This window comes from Oryzias latipes, chromosome 9, assembly GCF_053564925.1.
Source record: "Oryzias latipes strain Hd-rR chromosome 9, Olatipes_Hd-rR_3.1".
Classification (NCBI taxonomy): domain Eukaryota; kingdom Metazoa; phylum Chordata; class Actinopteri; order Beloniformes; family Adrianichthyidae; genus Oryzias; species Oryzias latipes.
The window spans coordinates 33,917,612-33,938,436 of record NC_136245.1 but is presented as its reverse complement, the minus strand read 5'-3'; the positions used below and the strand labels follow the sequence as shown (position 1 = coordinate 33,938,436).

At 47.7% G+C, this 20,825-nt stretch overlaps 1 protein-coding gene across 2 annotated transcripts in view; it reads left to right on the top strand.

Annotated features, from left to right (window-relative positions):
• The window catches only part of kremen1 (kringle containing transmembrane protein 1), a 49,836-nt gene extending 29,285 nt beyond the window's left edge, over positions 1 to 20,551 (top strand). The window contains exons 4-9 of one of the 2 annotated variants that reach the window (XM_011478746.4): positions 11,452 to 11,576; positions 12,334 to 12,487; positions 14,739 to 15,071; positions 17,269 to 17,451; positions 17,800 to 17,884; positions 19,171 to 20,551. In XM_011478746.4, coding sequence (XP_011477048.2) covers positions 11,452 to 11,576; positions 12,334 to 12,487; positions 14,739 to 15,071; positions 17,269 to 17,451; positions 17,800 to 17,884; positions 19,171 to 19,330 — 1,040 coding nt within the window. In that variant the 3' untranslated portion in view covers positions 19,331 to 20,551. Of the gene's footprint in view, positions 1 to 11,451; positions 11,577 to 12,333; positions 12,488 to 14,738; positions 15,072 to 17,268; positions 17,482 to 17,799; positions 17,885 to 19,170 lie in introns of both variants that reach the window. The other variant, XM_011478745.4, reaches the window with a different exon arrangement.
• The last annotated feature ends 274 nt before the right edge of the window (positions 20,552 to 20,825 follow it).

Here is a 20,825-nt window from a genome sequence, read left to right as displayed (position 1 = left end):
ATGAGCTGAAAACCATCAAGACTGAACCCCATCTTCAGCTGGGTTAGGCTCCAGCAACCCTGTAACCCCCAGAGGGGTTGCAACAGTGATGGATTCCAACTGACCTGCATTCACGGGTGCCACATAAATGGACAACTCCGTGGAGGGACATTTCTGTAAATGAACTTCTTGCATATTTGGGACAACAAATAGCTCTACTGTCGGTTTTTAATCTAAGACAAAACCTTTTCGAATAGAAAACGTTCACCTTTGTTTAAAGCATAAATCACTTTCAGGTGAGTTGAGGTGAGCTTTCACACCTGTCCAACCGAGCAGACAATCCGCAGAGAGAAGCTTTGCAGTGACTCAAACTGCCTGCTGTGACTGAAGTAACCAGAAAAAGTCAAACATTCAACCTTTTTACTCAGAGAAGAAGGTATTTGATGTCAGCAATGTTCCTTAAACGCCCAAGAGTTTTGGCATGAAGTCGTCCGGCCTTCAGTGCTGCTCGGAAGTGCAGCTTTGTGTTGTTGTGTTCAGAGACTGGTTTGTGTGACAGTGTGTGACTCCCTCCACACGTTTCATTTTGGCGTGGCTCCTCGGCGCTGACATGCAGCAACAATACACCCGCCGTTTGACTGACGGAGTGAAACTCCTCGAGCGTTTGTGCAGACAAAGATGCTTTGATGGGCACGCCGAAAGTTCATCCATCAGCAGCAGATAACCAAGAAAAACTTGTTGTGCCGCCGTGCCCTCCTGCCCTGCAGAGCCGTGGTTGTGACTGTGTGCACTCATTTCTGCTAGAAATGTGTAAGTGTGACAATCCCAGTGTAGTTTGTGTTGACATCCTACGGGCACCCACGCATTACGTGCACACCTCGTGTGTGCAGCATTTGTGCGGTCAGTAAGGAGCCAGAACTCACACCTTATTAACAACTAGAGCGTGGCGCAAGGACACCGTACGACGCCATCACCCCTACCTGTAACTTCCATTTTACAGACAAATACCTCACAGTACGCTTACCACACGCAGGACAATGGTACGGTCCAATATCATGATCGTTTTTGAGGCGGTTGGACGCGGCTCAAGAGAGCTGCCAGACACACCTGCGCTCCCCGCTCCAGGACGTTCCATGGACCGGGACGAACCAAAAACACACAGAACCTGTACGGGTCATGTGACTCGGGCTTTATCAGGCCAATCAAGTTTGGCCTTCTTAACCTAAGACATCCAACAGTAACAGTTGAAAACACTGATGTGTAAATGTGAACCCAGTTTTGTGCTTCTAAAAGCAGTTTTCACCCTAACTCTTGTGCTATCTTGTCGGGTCCAGATGACCCGTTAACGTGCCTGGGAGTGCGGTCATCTAGAACCTTTTTTTTTTTTTTTTAACTTGTCCTGACCAACAGCTGGGCAGACAGATGAGAGCTGAGGGCCTCTTGTGTTGGACATATTTTACTTTAACAAGAGGGGTTATTAATCTTCAGACAAACCAAAGGTATGTCTGAATAAACCCCTTTTGTAATTGAGGCCAAACTTTATTAATTTCAAACATGTCTGAAAATCTTTGGTGTTGGACCGGACGGAAAAGGAAAGAGGGGAAGAAGAAAGAGGGACGTTAGAGAGAGGGGGGGTAGGGGGTGATAATAGGAGGGGAAGGGGGATAAGACCATGAAGCAGCATAAAGCAACAAGTTTACTGGTTGTTAATCATTATGGTAAGGTTCAAATGTAGAAAAAAAAAAAAAAAAAAAGGGGTGGAGCCTGTCCACACACACACTCAAATGTTATAAACACACCTGCTAGCTGCAAAAATGTCCACCTGTCGACATGTACACAAAACAGATAGTGTTCACACACGCATACTTATGCCTTAAAACCAACTAATGTGAAATATTTCAGTCATTCAGTCATGCAAACTGTTAGTGCAAAGGTGAGCTAACACCAGTGCTCAGGTGAGTGTTTATGTTCTTCTAAAATGGATGGTGGAACGTGACAAGAAGGAGGGAGAGTGCCCAGCCATCCCCACCCCAAGACCCCCACCGCAGCAGCAGCGGCAGCCGGAATCCCCCCAACGCCACACGGGAACCGGCAGGGAACAACCGCCGCCCGGGCGACCAAGCCCGCCACCCAGGCCAGGGCCAGCAGGGCCGCCGCAAGGCCCCCAGAGCCAGAGAGCAGGGAGGCACGGAGGGAAAGAGGGCGCCGCCCCAGCCCAACCAGGAGAGCAGCCCCCCCGCCGCGCCGGGAGAACCCAACGCAGGGCCCCACCGGAGAAGGACGCCCACAGCCCCAAACGAGCACCCCACCACCACCCAGGAGTTCCGGGCATCCCCCCGCCCCAACCCCAGGTACGAGCCAGGACCCCCAAGGGAGACCCGCTCCGCACTCCAGGCAGCCACCCGCCCGGCCCACGGTTGGTCCAGGGAGGAGCGAGGCAGGGGCCCGCCGCCCCCGCCCAGGAGGGGGGAACCCCGGGGAAAAAAGAGGGCCCACAAGGGGTGTTGTAAATATGGCCCGACCAGGCTCGGCCACAGTTGGAAATTTGGCGGGGCCCAGCACTCAGGAGCAAGGACCAGAACCCACCCCCCAGGGACCAGACACCCCCGGCTCAGATGTAATGTGAACCCCCCCACCGCGCGGAGAGAGCACCGCCGGGCCCAGGAAGCCGGCACCCCGGGGTCACGGCCGCCGCTGCAAAGGGGCCCGTACCCCCCACCAGGGAAGAGGCAGGGGACAGATGGTCCTAGGTCCCACCTTCCTTGCAAAATGTGTGTGCGTGTATGTGTGTTTGAAAGGGTGTGTGTGTGCATGTGTGTGTGTTTATGTTGGGATGTATATATTGAGGGGGGAGGGGTGTGTGTACTAAGGGGGGTGCAGTTAAAATTGGCGGGTAGGGCACTAAGGGGACATCTCCTGATTACTCACAGTGACGTCCCCTCACCCTCCCCACCAAGGGGCCCTAAATGTCTAAGGTGCGGTTAAAATTGGCGGGTAGGGTGGTAGGAGGACATCCGCTGCTTGCTGGCAGTGATGTCCAAGCACCCCCCCTACCAAGGGCCCTACATTTCTAAGGTGCAAATAAAACCGAAAGAGGGGGGGCCCACTCCATACGGCAACCACAGGAGGGGGGCCACTGCCTAGTAAACCCCCCCCCCAAGGCTCATCGCAGGCTAAGCCCCCCACCCCCTCACCCTATTATGAGGTTATATGAGGAAGGGGGTAAGTTGGGGACAGATGATAGACTGTCCCCCGGTGGTCAAACAGCTGTCCCCCGCCCCCCCCCCACCCCAGCAAGGGGGCCAGGCCCACCCAGCCCCGGGGCCCCACCCCCGGAGGCGCAGACACCCCAGGCCCAGCACCACCACCCCCACACAGAGAGAGAGGAGCCAGAAAACGCCGCCCCCCCCCCCGAGCCCAGGCCCCCACCCCCAAACGCCGGCCCTAGAAGAGCTCTGGTCAGGCCTCGACGGGACCGAGGCAGCCAACCGGCCGGGGAAACCGCCGATGGCCTCAGCGGAGACCCCGACCCGTCAACCCCCCCTGCCCCGTATCAATAGTGCCCCCCCCCTCCCCCAGAATGCCCCCCCACAGGACAGGGCCGACAAGACCCCCACCCCACCCCACCCCCAGACCCCGCAGCCGAAGCGGATGACACCCAGAGCGACCGGGGGCCCCAAGAGGGTTGCCCCGTCTAGAACCTTTTTCCTTCAATGATTTGTGATCTTCACTGGTGTCCATGGATTACATGAAATCTTTCCGCCTTTATCCACCTTTGTCATGGTAGGGAGAACACGTCAATGGAAGGATCGGGTCATCTGGGCCCCATAGGATAGCACAAGGGTTAACGAGAACCAGAAGGACTGCTGTTTTTAGATTCTGCCAATTGTAAAGGTGAAACGGTAGCCTCTCTTTCACTCCCATTTCCCTCGTTTACATCTTTATGTACGTGGACATCTATCGTTGGTGTTCCTCCCAGACGGCGTGGACCCGTCTGACGGTACTGGTCTCTGGTGGTTGGGTAACAACCCGCTGCCATGCCGCGGTGTTTTCTTAAGCCCCGTCTGCGTTGTGAAAGACTCTGCGGAGGGAGTCTTTAACGGGAACACTTAAGCGAAAACACCCGCGGCTCCGCGTCCGTCCGACAAAGCGGCCACACCTTGAGCTCATTAAAACAATTTCATGTGTTCGGGCGTCTGTTTTATTGCTGAACATTAGCAGAAATATGCGGTGATGAGATATTGCCTTCATTAAGGTTGATTTATGGCTTTGCCGAAGGCACTTTGAAGTCGTGGTTCAGCAGATTCACTCGTCAAAATGCTCCTTAAGACGTTTTCGGAAGAACGGGCGAGTTTTCTCAGAGGAACAGAGCCTAATTCACACCTTTTGCAGGCAAACTGAAGGAAAGACAGAAGAATTAAACCTCCAACCTGAGGTTTCAGGCCCCCCCAGCCGGGACTTGAATTGGGGCCTTCTTGCTGTGAAGCAATAGCGGTTACTGCACCAGCGTGCAGCCCCCTTTACCAACAATAATTAGACATTTAGCAAACATGTAAAATTTCTTTATTTGTTGACACATTTGTAATCCTCACAGTTATTTATCCTCCGTAACCCTTGTTCTATCCTAGGCACTTTAACATTGGGAGGTGGGTCATCTAGACCCACTAGACAGTGCTCTGAACCTTTATTCTTCAATGATTTGTGATTTTCACTGGTGTCCATGGATTCCATGAAATCTTTCCACCTTTATCCACCTTTGTCATGGTAGGGAGAACACGTCTATGGAAGGGGGGGGGGGGGGGGGGGGGGTCATGTAAGATAGCACAAACCTTTCTCGCCTGCATCAGACTTATATTTACCTGCAGAGTGGGTGGCAGTGCTTGGAACATGCTCAGTATCCGGTTACTTTGACCCTTGACCTCTCGTGGCTCCACCCACACCTGGCCTCAGGAGAAATACCGGGCACGAGGACACAGATGCGTAGACGCCGTGGACATCCATGGTCAGCCTGAGCCATTATGAAATGAAGGTATCGATTATGAGGCTCGCTGGCTTTGTGCTCGCCAATGAGAGCCGGCAGCCGCCGTCGTTTGGCGTTCGTCTGGAGACGGAGCAGAAGAGGAGCAGCTCCATTACTTTAAATGTCGCTCAGCCAGACGTGACATTCCTCTGTGCAGGTAGAGGTAGTGTAATGTTTAATGGACACAATGAGTGCGCGGCGTCTTCTACGCTCGAGTCTTTCTCTTCGATACTTCAGAACTAAAACATGATGAGAGTTTGAGGTCTTTCAGAGATGTTTCGACTGCAACATTTAATGAAATGATCAATTTTTATCTGCCTTTAAGCTTCTCAGTACATGTTTTTGGGCTTTAATAAGGCGCTTATGTTTTCTTATTTTACCCATTAATGCAGACTTTAGGTGGGGCTTTTTTGTAATGGAAGTTGTTGTCGTCGTTTGTCATTCTCTTATTTCAACACGGTGTCAATTAATGATAACTAATCTGATGATTCAGTGCATAATTCACTGGAAAATTTGTATTTTTTCATGTTAAAGTTTAATTTCAGCCTCATAGAATAATCATAAACAACAGTTACCCCTTCTTCCCAAAAAAAAAAAGGTTTCTGCAAAAACATTTAATCATCCTCGGTTGATAAATCTGACATTTTGGTGCAAATGTACAAATGATCTGAAAAGAGTTATTGACAGCTGGAAGACACTGACTATCTACTAAATATACTGTTAATCCAGTTAAAGTGGCTCTAAAAGAAGGAATACAATTATAAAAAAATATATTTATATAGATAAAATTGGAAAAAAAACATGCAGGAATAGACATTAAAATAGGTAAGAAACAAATGAATAATGAACATTGCTGAGTGTCCAAAATAAAATACTTAAAGGTAAAATGCTAGATGAGGTGACACCTCAAAGGACATCGTCACGCTTTTACCATGATCACTTTTGAAAGAAAAGAAGACCAAATCAATTATTAGTAGTTTGTCTGTGTGTGTGTGTGTGTGTGTGTGTGTGTGTGTGCGTGTGTGTGTGTGTGTGTGTGTGTGTGTGTGTGTGTGTTGTAAAGACAGATCCATACAACAGAAGCGGGAACAGATTTCTGCTACAAACAGACTGGAGGTTGGATTTTTTTGTTTCCGTGTTTGTCTGGACGTCCTCATAAGTGGAACAACTTTCCACAGCAGACGAATGAGAATCCCGTCTGATGACAAACGGGGGTCCTTATCCTTCACCTGGGGGCGGCCACAGAGGGTCTGCTCACCTTTTCATCTTGTTGGAAGATGAAAAGTCCCGGTTCTCCTGAGGACAAGGCCTCTTCGGTTTGTCGGTGGCGGCGATGCGGTGGGGGCGCCATTTTTCATGTCCTCCCGGTATTGTTCCTCCTAATTATTCATCTCAGACCGCAGTTTCCTTCCCTGTAATTAGACGGTTGGTGGGTACATGGCGGTCCTGGGTGGGGCAAAAGATCTGCCTCCGCAGTGTTTCATCAGCAGCAGTGAAGGAATTGAACGTGTGACATGAACCCCCCCACCCCAATTCAATCCAGCTATAACCCCTTAGAGGTCAAACTTTTTCCTGTTTACAGTCTGGAGGTTTGATGAAGCAAAGCGGCAGAAACACACAACAACCCCCCCCTACTCACAAACAAACAACCATCCCCACCTCCTCACAAACAAACAACCACCCCCACCTCCTCACAAACAAACAAACAAGCTTCGTCGGGGGTGTGGTGGAGCTTCTCCGTGTCTCTCGTGTTCTGCGGCGCCGCACAGCGGTCGGCTGTAATAATCAGGGACTTGATGAAATGCATCAGCGCTGTTTGTTTATGTGTGTGGCATATTGTGTTACAGTAGGGGTAATAAATGGAAGGGGGGCAGAGCGAGGAGTAGAGGCAGGGAACCAGAACAAGATGCAATGGAAAAAGCAAGTGGTGAAAACTGAGATAAATGCTGTTTCCTCACCTTGAAACACTTGCCGTTCCTCTGAGGGCAACCAGAGGGTGAGCGGTGAAGCTGCTGGAGCCGGTTTATGGGCTTGTGGCGCTATCGCTTTCTCTTGAATGACTCGCAGTGAACCTTTTAACGCTGGGAGTGGAGCGTAAAGCCGCCTCGGCTCTGATGTGGAGACACAAAGTACTTTTTGGTTTCCAGTTTCGCTGTGATTGACTCTTAATGAAGCGTTCCTGCTGCTTTGAGCTCTTTGTGTCAGAACAGTCTTTCATTTCACTTTCTTTTAGTGTCACTCCAGGGTGAAATCAGAACTCCATGTTTGAGATGTTAAACTAATTAAAGCTGCAAGCCTCCGCCCCGATCGAACCCTTCGAGCTGCCAGCATCCCGACTTCACAGCCACCCAAGTTTGTCATTAGCAGATCGGATCAGAGTGGCTGTAAATTCAGCTTTTCTGAGGAGCACATTAACGTCCCACTCCGGTCTTCTCCTGATCTCGTGTCAAAGCGTTTCCAGTGGTTTTTTTCATTAGGATGATGCTGTTTTTAGCCAAAATCCAAAGATATTGGTCACAATAGTGGATTCTGAATCTTCTGACACGGTACGGGTGCATTTGCATAAACCCCTTTTGTATTTTAGGCTAAACACATAGTTTCTGTAGAGCGGCAGGAGTTCATTAAAAAATGTACCTCTGAGTTGTGGGCAGGACTGTTGGCTCAGAGCAACCCCGCCTCCCCTTCCCGCCCTCATTGCTGAGAGCTCTCTGTTAAACCGCTCTCCCGCTAGCTTAAAGCCCCTCACACCCTCAACCTAGCATTAGCAGGGCAACAAAAATGGGGAGTGATACCAGATCTATCCAGTTGAGATCCAGAGAAAAAAACAGATAAACTAACAAATAAATAAATAAAAACTTTTGGACTTTTGTTAGTATTATTTTTTTTTTGGGGGGGGGGGGGGGGTACTGTCACCAACAAACCTTTGAAACAGAATGTTTTAAGCTGAGCTCTGGAGGGATTTGGGTTTGGGAATTCCTGCCCTGCTGCTTTGAAATGGATCATTTTCCTCAAACTTTGACCTCCGCCCTCCTTGCCGAGGAGATGGGGTGGAAATCAGCTGGGGAAGGGGGACCGCCCCCATGGGTAGGCTTTGAATAATCAGGCGTTGTGTTCATTGTGAGGGAAGGCGTCGGCAGATCACGCCGTCTTTACCAGCGAAGCGAGTGCCGAGTCTGAAGACGAAGCTCTCAGGTGAAGAGCAGGTTTGCAGGCTTTCATGGCGTCCTGCTGAAGGAGGCGGAGGTCGTCGACCTCAGATTACTGAGGAGGAATGATGGATACGTAGCAGGTCCTCATCATCACACTTCAACAATAAGACATGATGTGCCAACATCAGATTATTTTACCAGTACATTAAGAATATCCTAAAATAATTTTAGATTGCCTTAACTAAACACTTTCAGAGTAAAAGTTGGGCTTTGCAGGATCTTTTTGGTTTCAATTTTGCATCAAGAGACTGTAAATTCTAGAAATGTCAGTTCCTGTCTTCTCTGAGGTCATCTTGGAGGTTGATGTTTGTTTTGAGTTTTGGAAACTCTGATCGCTTCAAATCCGTTGGAGACTATTTGATTTGACTTTACACAAAGACAAACGGCGGATAAATATTCATTTTAACCACCAGCTTCATTACGTCTTGTTTAACCTCAGAGCCGCGGCCCACGCCGAACAGCCCCCGGGGCGATTCACTCATGATGAGTGTGGGCGCTGTCAGACGGTTCCTTTCAGATCCCCACGCCCGGCATTCTTCAGCCTGGAGCTCACGCGCCGCTGGCTGAGCGAACGACCCCGCTGACCGGCGTTCTTCCAGCCCACACTGACCGTCAGCTGGACGGAGGTGACCCAGACCGCCGGTTCTGAGAAAAGTCTGCTGGACGTCGGTGCTTTGGGGCATTTTTTAGAGCAAGAGTTTGTTTTGGGTTCATCTGAATGAATCTGTGAAGCCTCACGAAACAGAAACAGGATTTGCTAAAACTTGCGTACATCATGTGGTGAAGAAAAAAGTTATTTTTATTTGACCAAAATAAATCTGATTAAGATCTAAAAACTTATTTTTCAGGAGAAACAAGATACAGATTACAGAAGTAAAAATGTCCAAAGGCAGCAAAAATTCCTGTTACAAAGAATTCAAAGGAAGCTGTGATTTATTTATTACAAATATCAAATTTTATCTTGAATAAAATGTAAAATAAGAAAAATCATCTTAATTTCACTATTTTTCTCTTCTGCTTTAGTTTAGTAAAAAAAATACTGGAAATGTGTCGTCTTTCTTCACATTCAGAGTCGAAAATGTTTTGGGAAGTGGGCGGGGTTTAGTCTGAGGACTTATTTTATGGGCGTGGTTTCTTAACATTGATGGAGATGTTTTTTAAATGACAAAGTAGGTCCCATCCTCACAGACTTCCTGACATTTGGATTGGTCGTGATAAATTAATGTGAGACACAAAAAGGTGAAAAGAGATCCAACAAAAAACAGAAAAAAATACAAAATCTAAATGGCTGTTTTTAATTTACTTTTTTTTTTAATATTACATTGATCAAGAAGTCCCTTGGCTGTAATAACATTTCAAATCTGACTTTTTTACACAGAAGTTGGTGACAAAGTGCTGCCCTTTGGAACCAGCCTCTAGTGGTTATATCAAGAAGTGCAACATTCATTATTCCATTAAAATCTGCGAATAGAAGATGAAAATAAGTCGTTTTTCTTTTTTTTATGATTGAAATTGTGGATTGCTTTTGTTTCAAACAACAAAGTAGTTATTTATCTGTAAGTATTTTATTTATACGTTTTTATGAGTATTTAGTATCACTTAGGTTAAAATATTTAGTTTTGCGCTTCCCTAACAGTAAATGTTTATTTAGAAGTTTTTAAAAAGATAAAAATTGATTGAATAACATCTCTTTTCTCAGAAATTGGTCCAATAACCTTCATTTTTATGTTTTTTTTAAACCACATTTTTAAAACTACTTTTAAACTACTTGTGCTGTTGTGAGTGTGGAGCTGCACAGCATAAAGCCGTTATTGACTCATCTGCAGAGGGGTCTGCTCCCAGCTAAGTGCTGCATTCATGCACCGCGTGTTTTTCTTCATTTCCCCCCTCTGGCTTGTAAAACCAGATTCCATCAACAGCTTTGAAGTCGTCCGAATGTGTTTGTGTTTTCTCCTCTACTGTACTTGTTGCGCCTGCGACACAGATGTGTTTCCAGACGCTTTGTTCTGACTTTTCATGCAATTCTAAATGCTTTATTGGTGGTGGTGGTGGGGGGCTGTGCATGCAGGAATGTAGATGGCTCTCCACCTTCTCTCTGCTGCCATGAAGGGATGCAAACCCACCTGCTGGCCTGTCAGACGACGGCGGGAGGAAGAGATCAGGCTGCAGCCTGCAATCCTCTTTTCAGAGCAAAGTGGAGGAAGAGCTTTCCTGCCTCTAATCTGTATGCAGACTCCCACAATGCATTTCTCTGTGCTTTTCATGACACCTCTTGGAAGTGGCACCCGCCTGCCTTACTGTGTGAGTGAGGTTGCTGGTTCAAATCCAGGTGTTTGAACCCACCTCTGTGCTTTCTAATGAACAAACCCAATGTGGTTTCTTCAGCCCTGGAGGACGGTGCGTTCACAGACAGTCATTTCTAATTGGACGTTTCCCTTTTGGCAGATGGAGGCTAAAAACAGAGTTTAGTTTGGGATTTATGACCACTTGTGCTATCTTAAGCACTTTAACATTGGGAGAGGGGTCATCTAGACCCACTAGACAGTGCTCTGAACCTTTTTTCTTCAATGATTTGTGATCTTCACTGGTGTCCATGGATTACATGAAATCTTTCTACCTTTATCCACCTTTGTCATGGTAGGGAGAACACCTCAATGTAAGGGCGGGTCATCTTGACCCCATAGAATACCACAAGGGTTATAGACCTTTGTGGTGGTGAGAAACGTGAGAGTTTTGAACGCAGGCGTTTATGTAGACTTTTGCTTTGGAAGTGGTCGCTTGCGTTGCCGAGGGCAGCGTAGTGTGCGTAGCATAACGGTCGTCTGCACGCAAAGAACACGCATTTGTCACGGCCACAGCACTAATGGGATCTGCAGAAAGCTGTACGCCTGCGTCTCACCTACTCCCTTTTCTCCCTACGGGTTCACGCAGCGGACTACCACCTTGATATTTACAGGTTTAACCATTTTTGCCCCACAGACAGCCGTTATCCACCGGTTAGGGCATTTGGGTCTACAGCCTATAGCTGGGATTGTTGGGCAAATCTTTCATGTTCATGGAAAAAGGAGTGATATGGAAAAGTGGGGTTTCGTGTCCACCTGCAGTGCCTCTGTCCTTGCAGCTTTTGATGAGAACATTAGTCCAACGTCCGGATAAAGCGCCTCTGTTCGGGATAATTCATCCTAAAACTTCATAACTAACTTTTGTCTTTTCTTTTTTTGTCATCTCCTCTGGTGTCTCCAGTGCCGGGCAACCTGGGCTGCTTCAAAGACAGCGGTAACCCACCCACGCTCTCCGGCGCCAACGAGATCTCCAACAAGCTCACCATTCAGAACTGCATCAGCTTCTGCCGGAAGCAGAGATACAGGGTGAGCTTCGAACCAGAAATCTGCTCCTGACGTTTCCTGGATTCTGTCACAGCGACGGGCGTCTGGCGTTCTTTTTGACGCTCGTTTTCTGCAGCCGTTAAATTTCAGGTAGAGGCGAAAGCAGCAGATGTCAGACCATCGGGGCTGACAGCTGGAGATGAAGGGGCATCACCGCCTCTGAAGGCCTTTTTTCTCCTCTCTGACTTTGTCGCAGACGGCCAGGTGCTCGTTTTCTGTCTCCGCGGATTCGCTCCGGCCGCTCTGACTGGCCCCGACACCCCCCTCGTTGGGCAGCAGGCGGACTGGCAGCTGCCCTGCCCTCACTGCACATGCTCAGAAGTCCTGATCCCGTGTGACTCTTTAATTCAGCAGTCCAGATGACGTGTTTGCGTGACTCCACGGTGACAAAAATGCAGCACGAAACGTGGTTTTGGACGCTGTGTGGGTTCCTGTGACCAGACACAGGACGCAGAGGGGGAAGTGATGCGCTGTCGCCGTTTCCCTGAAGTCATGCAGGGCCTGAAATCGGAACAATGATGCCCCTTTCTACCAACAACAATAGCTCTTTTGAGGACAAGCGTTCAGTGTCGGTCAGGTCAAGAGAGTGTGTGAGCCTTTCTCTGCTGTTCTGCTCCGACACTAGAATCTGAGGAGGACGGGCGGCTTTTCTGCACCGTCAGTGCAGACGGAGGCGGAAGGTCACGCTGCAGTCCGACGTTTGTAATCAGGTTTCTCAAACGGCCCTTCTGTGTTGCAGCTCGCTGGGATGGAGTCCGGATACGCCTGTTTTTGTGGAAACGAGGTGGAGCTGCAGGACCACGGCGAGTCGGCCGGCATGGACTGTAACCACGTCTGCTTCGGGGACCATACGCAGCCGTGCGGGGGGGACGGCTGGGTCATCGTCTTCGACAGTGAGCTCTTACTGCTGTTGACGTTGGGTCTGTTTGATTCGTGTACCCTGATGTGACCAAACAAGTGGGGCAAAAGTTTTACGATTGTGAAATCAAGTTTCAAGAAAGGGGCCTCGGAAATCCCCCAAATAAGGAGCCGGTCCTACTAACAATGGTGTTGCTTAAAGCAGAAACCGTCGGCGTAAGCACGACCACGCCGCGCTGAAACCTCAGTGACTTTCCTCTCAGCTTCACTTCAGAGACCATCCGTCTGCATCTTCTCGGTCATCACGTCTTTCATCCGTCCCGCTCCAAACCGTCCTACCTGTGGCGTCCCTAAAACACGTCCCTGCTCCAGCTCGGCCTCCTGTTCTGGAAAATACATTTTTTCAGAATCCGATAAAAAATACAAAAATATACTAGAAGGAGCTGCATTTCCGGAAGAAAATGCAGGGTTGGATGTTATATCGCTGAATAAAAATGAAACTTAAAGGGGAATACTTGGCAAAAAATAAAAAAGAAAGAAAAAAAGAAATGATCTGCAATGACTTTTTATATGATAAAAGTTGACCATAAATAAAGTGAAAACAGCACAATAACAAAATAGATATGTTTGTAAAAAATGACAGAAAATTTTGCCTCCATTTATTTCAATGGAGGCAAAAATCCTTGAAAATCTGGAAAAGTTCAAGGATTTGAAGGAGCAAAAGTCACAGCTGGAAAAAGCTGAAAGAGCTGAACATTTGAATAGTTGAATGGTTGAAATAGATGAAAAATTGTTAAGCGTTAAGCGGCAAAAATGGAGAAAGAAACTAGAATAAAGAGAGAGGAAAACAATGAATGGATATTTTATAGCATTCAACCAACCATGGACGTTTTTACTGATGTTCTGTGTGACCTGGTGTAAGCGGTCGCTTTCTGCGTTGTGCTGGTTAATTATTTGGCGTGACACAGTGTTAACTCCTGCAGAACAGCCTCCCTTTATGTCTGGGAAGAAACAAACAGTAAACAATACACTGTATGAGTGTAACCAAACGGAAAAAAGTATCTCTCCTAAGCCATCGATACCTTGTAATCATCACATCACAAGTTAGAAACAAATATTGTTGTAATTATACAAATAAAAGTTAACACCAAAAAGGACAATAAACAATAGGATGGGTTGGTGTAACAAAATTATTTTAGGATGATGGCCCCCACCTCTCTAGCAGGAGATTGTACAGAAGGGGAGGGGGACAGTAGCCTTTGGAATATATGGAGGTAAAAAGACGACGGTGGGGCTATGACTTTATGGAAGCATTTCTGTTGCATCCTTAAAAATAAACAAAACCAGAAATGCTTTTTCATTTTCAAATTAAAGCTGCGTTTGTTGATTAAAAAATAAAATCAAAAATCAATCCTCCAAAATGCTTTTTCATTTTCTTCTTCAACACCGCTCATTCTGTTACTTAATTAAAATGATAAATAAAATGGAATTTGACAGTTCCTTTTCAAAAAGTTCTCTGCTAAATGTGTAGCAAAATTTAATTAAAAATATCTAATTTGACAATAAAATGAATCAACAGAAATGCTTTTTCATTTTCACAATGGAACTGCATCATGTGACTCAAAAATTAAATTAAAGATCAATCCTCCGAAATTTCCACTTAAACGCCGCTCATTCTGTGACATAATTAAGCCGGTTTTGACCTTTATTTTTAATTGAGCAACAGAAATGCTTCCATATGACTTGGAGTATAATGCAGCAGTTTGTTAGAGGTATGCTAACACGTGAGCAGATTTTGTGCTATTATAAAATAAGATAAGAGTTTTCCCGGTCACACCGGTACCAACAGACCCACTGAGTGGTGCCGGTCCGTGGTCCGGTGGTTTGGGAAGATTTTACTGCTGTCTTCCCTGCAGGGGATCTCGGTTCTGAAGGTTTATGATCTCTCCTCGTAGATCAGTCTGTTCCAGACAATTCTTACATATTAACCTTTTAACACCAGAGATATGACACCTAAATAACACGCTCTTTGAGGTACCGCATCCCCTAAACCACCGTTCTGACTCACGGTGGTGAAAAGAATGTAAAGACTGGAGCTACGACCCAGGGGTTGAAGGGTCAATCGGACAGACATTTGCTGACATATTTCTCTGTTATTGAAGTCCTGAGCCTTGTTTGAGTCACTGCTTTAATGAGAAGGAAGGATTCTAAGCAAAGGAAACCCTTTTTGACCTTGTTCAAACCCTGATGTAAAGCAGAAGTGTCAGAGAATGTTTCTGCTTTCAGCTCGAGTGGGCGCCTGCGGCGGGAACTACACCTCCCCATCTGGAGTCATTTACTCCCCCGACTTCCCCGACAAATACAGTGCGAGTCGTGTGTGCTACTGGACCATCCAGGCACCCGGATCCTTCGCCATCCTCTTCAACTTCACCTTTTTTGACATCTCCGACCAGGCGGACATGGTGGAGCTTTTGGACGGTTACACCAACCAGGTGATGGCTCGCTTCGACTGGCGCAGCCCCCCACGGGAGCTGGTGAACATCACCGGCGATTTCGTCATTCTGTACTTCTACTCGGACCGCACCAACCAGGCGCAGGGCTTTGCACTGCTCTACCAAGGTAGGCCTTCCCTATGAAGCGTTGGACTTGTGTTACATTTACACGGGCAATAAAGATCGGCGGATCAACCTTTGTTGGTTCTGAACTCAACCCAAGCGAGCAACTAGATGGGATTAACAGTGGCATATTAAAGATGTTGTAGTACTAAAGGTACGAAGGTCACCTGACAATCAAAGGACACGCCTGCATTTGTTTCTAATTTTAAAAAGACTCAGTCAGTTTTTATTTATAAAAGCTACTTTTTCCAACAAGGACGGCTTGTTTGTTGCCCTGCGACCTCTGGGGCGAACCCCACCTTCCCCCAACAGTAGCTAAGATAGGCTCCAGCGACCCTGTGAGCCCAAAAGGGATTCAGCAGGTTCAGGAAATAGATGGATGGACTTGCGTGTACATCATAACAAGCCCCCCTTGTGGTCACCTGGTGAACTGCACCTCCAGTTGGGTGTTTTGGCGCTGCAATGGCGAGGTCTGAGAGGTTTTTTTCTTTAAGGCATAAGCTACGTACGTATTTCCTTCCTTGTGATACATGTGTGGTATACGTAATTCATGCGTTTGCCATTTGTCAGTGTGAGCAGATGTCCGTCGAGGGTTTTGGCTGACGGGTCTTTACGTGAATTCGGTTTTGATCTGTTCAGAAGTTTTGGTTGCTTAAGAATTATGCAGTTAATACGCAATCATTACATAAATCTTTTGCAACTGTGCGTGATTCCATGCATGTCTGACAGACTTTTCACGCATGAACCACCGATGTAGAACTTTTATATCACGTATACGGCGCCCACATTACGTTAAATTACACAATTACTCACAAGTTTTTGGCTGGATTTAGCTTTCACACTGATTTACGTGTTCTTTTCGTGGTTTATTTGTACTTCTTCCGTGGTTTTAACGTGGTCCATTCGTCGTCCATCTCTGAAGATTTCATGTACAGACTAATACTTTTCCCCACATGTGACTGATTTTTCACCTGTGCAGTTTGTAGGTATGGCTGTGTGACGCTGCCTTTTTACTTATTTGTCTCCGTTAATGCTGTTTTCATCTTCAGTCTATGAAGCTTTGATGCATAAAGAGTTTGTTCAAGTGATGATTGTGTCTGAAAAGGATGGTTTGTGCAAAAACAAAAGAGAGAAAAGTTCTAAAAATGATGAAACGCTGTGCATCTTTTGTTTAGGATGTCACTAAGACTCTTTCACTAAGAGGATGAAATGAGGAATGACGCATCTGCTGCAGCTCCAGATGGAGAAAATGAATAATGAATCTGTTCAAGAAGGAAAGCAGCAGCTGGATTAACGCTCACGTCTTCACCAACTGACAGCTTAGTCAGTCCTTGCTGCCTTCCTCACGTTTGATGCATCATCAGGCTAAAAGATATCCTTGTGCTATCCTATGGGGTCCAAATGACCCCCCCTTCCATTGAGGTGTTCTCCCTACCATGACAAAGGTGGATAAAGGTGGAAAGATTTCATGTAATCCATGGACACCAGTGAAGATCACAAATCATTGAAGAAAAAAGGTTCAGAGCACTGTCTAGTGGGTCTAGATGACCCCTCTCCCAATGTTAACGTGCCTAGGATAGAACAAGGGTTAAAAAAATGGAACCACTTTTTATTTCATGAAGTGAGGTTGATGGTCTATTTAGGATCATGAATCATCCCAAACTTCACATAGTCGGATTTACTCCCAGTCTCTCTTCGCTCTTGAGCCCCTGAGGTGATGGAGGTCAGATTTCTTCAGGACATGTAAAAGTCCTCCAGGTGTTTTTGGATTTGTTTAAATCAGATGATGGATCTCTGTGAAGCTGCAGGAACGTCTGCCTGACAGCCACCGTCTGTATCGCAGACCTGGACTGAGCGTGACGTCGTCCATAGAAAATTCCTTTCAGCTCCAGACGCCGTCAGCAAGCAGTGATTGGTGCAAGTCTGTCTGAGTCAACGTCTCTATGGCAACCACTCACCAATGAGGAGTGAGCTTGTTGGAAGACCACACCCCTACTACTTAAAAGCAGGCTAAATGTAATCTGTCAATCAAGCATGCTCCCCCTACTTTTATTGAGACATCCGATTGGTCAGTTTATGTTAGAGATGCTGTCCAACGAAACCAAACTGCACCGATGGAGCGGCAGGCAGGTCAGGGGAGCACAACTTCAGGAGGGATCCCGCCGGGACGGTAACTGCGATTTCCGCTCCTGTTTCTGCAGCGCTCCGAAACCAGGAGACTGGAACAATAGAAGGCCATGACGGCGTGAAGGGGGACGTTCGGAGCACGGCGAAGCCGGCGCCGGCCGGCATCACGGAGAGATCCAACGGCACGTCCAACGGGCATTCCACCCAGATCCTCTTCATCACGTCCAGCCCCGGAAAACCGGAGCACAACATGCCAGGTCAGTGGGCTGGACCCGGCGAGACCACTAGTATGTTAACACCCACAATGCACTGCAGCCGTTCAAATGTTTTCCCTGCAGCATCTTTTCAGCACATGTGCCGCAGCCTCTCTCTGCAAACATTCCTCATTCAAATCCCTTCATGCTTGATTTAAAAGAGCGATCAGCGATTTCACAAGCACAGCGCAGCAGATGTGCACCAATAATCTGTCACTGTTTACTGACAACTTCCTGGCTGAGCTGCTCTCACAGGTGCGCCACGCCGCTCAGAGCTTCGGCCGGCCTCTCCCGTTTGGTGTTTTGGCTGCGACGGCTTCTCTGATGCTTCCGTGTTGCTCCTGTTTGCAGTGTGGACCATCTACGCTCTGGCAGCGCTCCTCATCCTCACCGTCCTCGCCATGGTCGCCAAGCTGCTCCTGCACGTCTCAGTCAAGTGAGTATGAGGATGCTGGCGCTCCGCCTTCTTCCATCCCTCATCCCTTCATGCCGGTGAGGGATGGAAGCAAAACCGACGAACCCTTCCCGCAAAAATACAGCTGCTCTTTTCGGATCTTTTCTGAGTAAAAATGATGTCAGACTGAGAAGCAGCGAGCCGAGGAGGAATAAAAAATGAGGTTTAGATGCAAACAAAAATGCAATCTGGGCAGCAGGAAGAGACCGGCCCGTTTCATGATGTTCCAGCTCAGCGTTCCTGACATCTGTAGAAGTCATCATCCACCCAAACCGGAGTTCTGCTTCTCTCACAGAACATCAATTACTTCCTGAAGTCTCTTTCTGCTGCAGCTGCTGGGAACCTCTCTGGATGTTCTGCATCTTTAGAACCGACCTCACCTGAACACGGAGTGACTGTGGAACGAGAACAGAGGATTCTGACCCCAACCTAGTCTATTATTTAGTAAAGAAGCCAAGGAAGCCAGTGATTGGTAGATATTCTTAAATCTCACACTGTTTGAAAGTTTGGTCATGGGATCAATACTTCTTATAAAATCCACCAACAGTCTGATCTCTGCTGCTCCTCCAGAGCGAGATTTAAGCTGCAATTATTTGATCTCATCCAACTTTTATGCTGCTTGAAAGATCGCCACACTGCACACGACGATCAAATCACGCCGCGCGACCTCCTTTTGACCTGACGCGGGTCAATCTGCTTTAGGCCCAAACCCCGTTCAGTGTGAACGCTGCTTAAGAAACATCAGATCAGTTTGTTGGTTTATTTCATTTCCATGTTGCCCAAACTTCTCTGTCAAACCCAAATTTGGTTGCCGGATTCAGTACTTTTTTCACCAGTCAGACTTCTGGATGGAATCCTCTGTAGAATTGAAGGAATCAGAGGCGTTTCAGCTCACAGCCACTAGAGGGCGTGTTACACGTGTCAGTGCAGTCCAACATAAACAGACTTTCCCTGCATTCGGTTCAGCGGCGTAAATCACGGTTCGGTTCTGAAACTGAGAGCGGTGGCGTCTCTGATGGTTTCTGGGTCACATGATTTTTGACGATCTTTACTACGACGTTAGCATCTTCACATGAACCTAGATGATCTGGAAACGGACTTCAAAACATTTCATGGTTTTGATCTGTGAAACGCAGTTTTTGTCTAAAGTTCAGCTGCTTTTTCCTCAGACCTCTCCTCCTCTCCTCCTCCTCCTCCTCTCCTCCTCCTCCTTCTCCTGTCCTGCTCCTCTCCTCCCCTATTCCTCACGTTGTCGTTTCTCCTCTCAGGTCCCCAACCATCCCGACTGTCAGCGGTTCTGACGGCTGCGGCCCGGGCCCGGTATCCTCTGAGCCGTGGATCATCCTGTACCGACCATCCACCATCTCCCTCTTCAAGAAGAAGCTGAAGAATCACCATGGAGACCTCAGCCCCCTGGTGGGCAACTAGCGGTGCCGCCACCCCGACACCCCCACCTGGCAAGAACACTGTGTGACGCCACCGTCTGCCAGAGCGACTGCAGCGGGGGGCTTCAGACTGCCCCCCAATACTCGCACCAAAGAGGAGGGGTGAGGACTGCAGCAGGGGGGGTCTGCAGCAAACTGTGGGAACATGACGAGCAGACCGGTCCAGTAGTACCTCCACCCGCCAAGACTGAATCTGTTTCCTGTTTCCTGATGGGGGGGGGGCAGGACAAAATTACATCACAGCACTTCAGCCAAAGGATGCCCCCACCACCACCACCACCACGCTGTCGTGTGTGTGTGTGGGGGGGGGGGGGGGGGCACATGCATGTCTGTGGAGATCTGAGATCTTTTTTCTTCACCGCCGGGGGGTTGAAGATCGTCCAGTTCAAGTGCCTTAAGGACCTCGTCTTCCTCCATGAAGATCTCAGATATGGAGAGCCTGCCCCCCTCCCCATGTAAAATCACCCTGCTATCTTCTCTGGTGGGGGCCGGCAGGTTCCTGTGGTCTTTTACTGAACATATTGTTCACACAAATCTTTTCTGTTTTCAGGAGACCAAAGGTCCAAACTGGTGTCAATATTTGTAAAAAAATTCTGTCTGGAACTGATATTTATGAAGCTCCAAGAGCTCGTCTGACTTTTTACATGTCACTCAAATGTCTAACACATGCTCCGGAGGACGCCGCCTCCTACGCTGCTGAGAGCTCAACGCCGCCGTGTTTCCTCCCTGACAGGTTACACACCTAACCTGCACTTAACGACGCCGCCACTTCCTGATTCAGCGTGAAAGCAGAACACAAACGCATCAGCACTTCAGACAGAGGAGGCTCTCTGAGCGCGCTCAGACCAAACGGGGGCTAACCAAAGCTGACACTGCGGATCCAGTGTTTGCATTGCCCTTTGAACTATGCAAACCGCCGTTTTCTGCTCTGTGCGCTCGCCAGTCGGAACATTCCCAGGAGAGAACGCGCTTTTCCCCAGATCATCGTGAAAGTCCCCCAAATGCACAATGACAGGAAAACAAACCAAAACTTGTTTTGGAGGAGCTGTAAATAGCAGGATAGTCAAAAGTTTAATTTATACAGTAAATTATTCTTATTTTGTAAGTGAATGGAATATAATCTATCTTTTGTATACGTGAAGTATCTGTAGTTTTATTTAAAGTGTCCTGGTTGCAGAATAAACACTGTATGCATGTTTCTTAAGTCGGCGTCTGGTTTGGTGGATTTTCCTTCAGGTCATTTGAACCTTTTCCAGTCCAAAAACAAACCAAAAGCTTAAACGGACGCCTGCATGTTGGGACTTTGTTCTTCCTGTCGGTGCAATGAGTCCCAGATTGTTGGGAGGACTTGGGGGAGCATGTGCAACTCATCTCCCCCCCCTCCGTTCGCCTCTCCTCCCGGGATGAGGTCAAGCATGCAACCTGCAGATTTGAGGAGAACAGCAGGAGCGCAGCTTTACAGCAGAAAACAAACATGG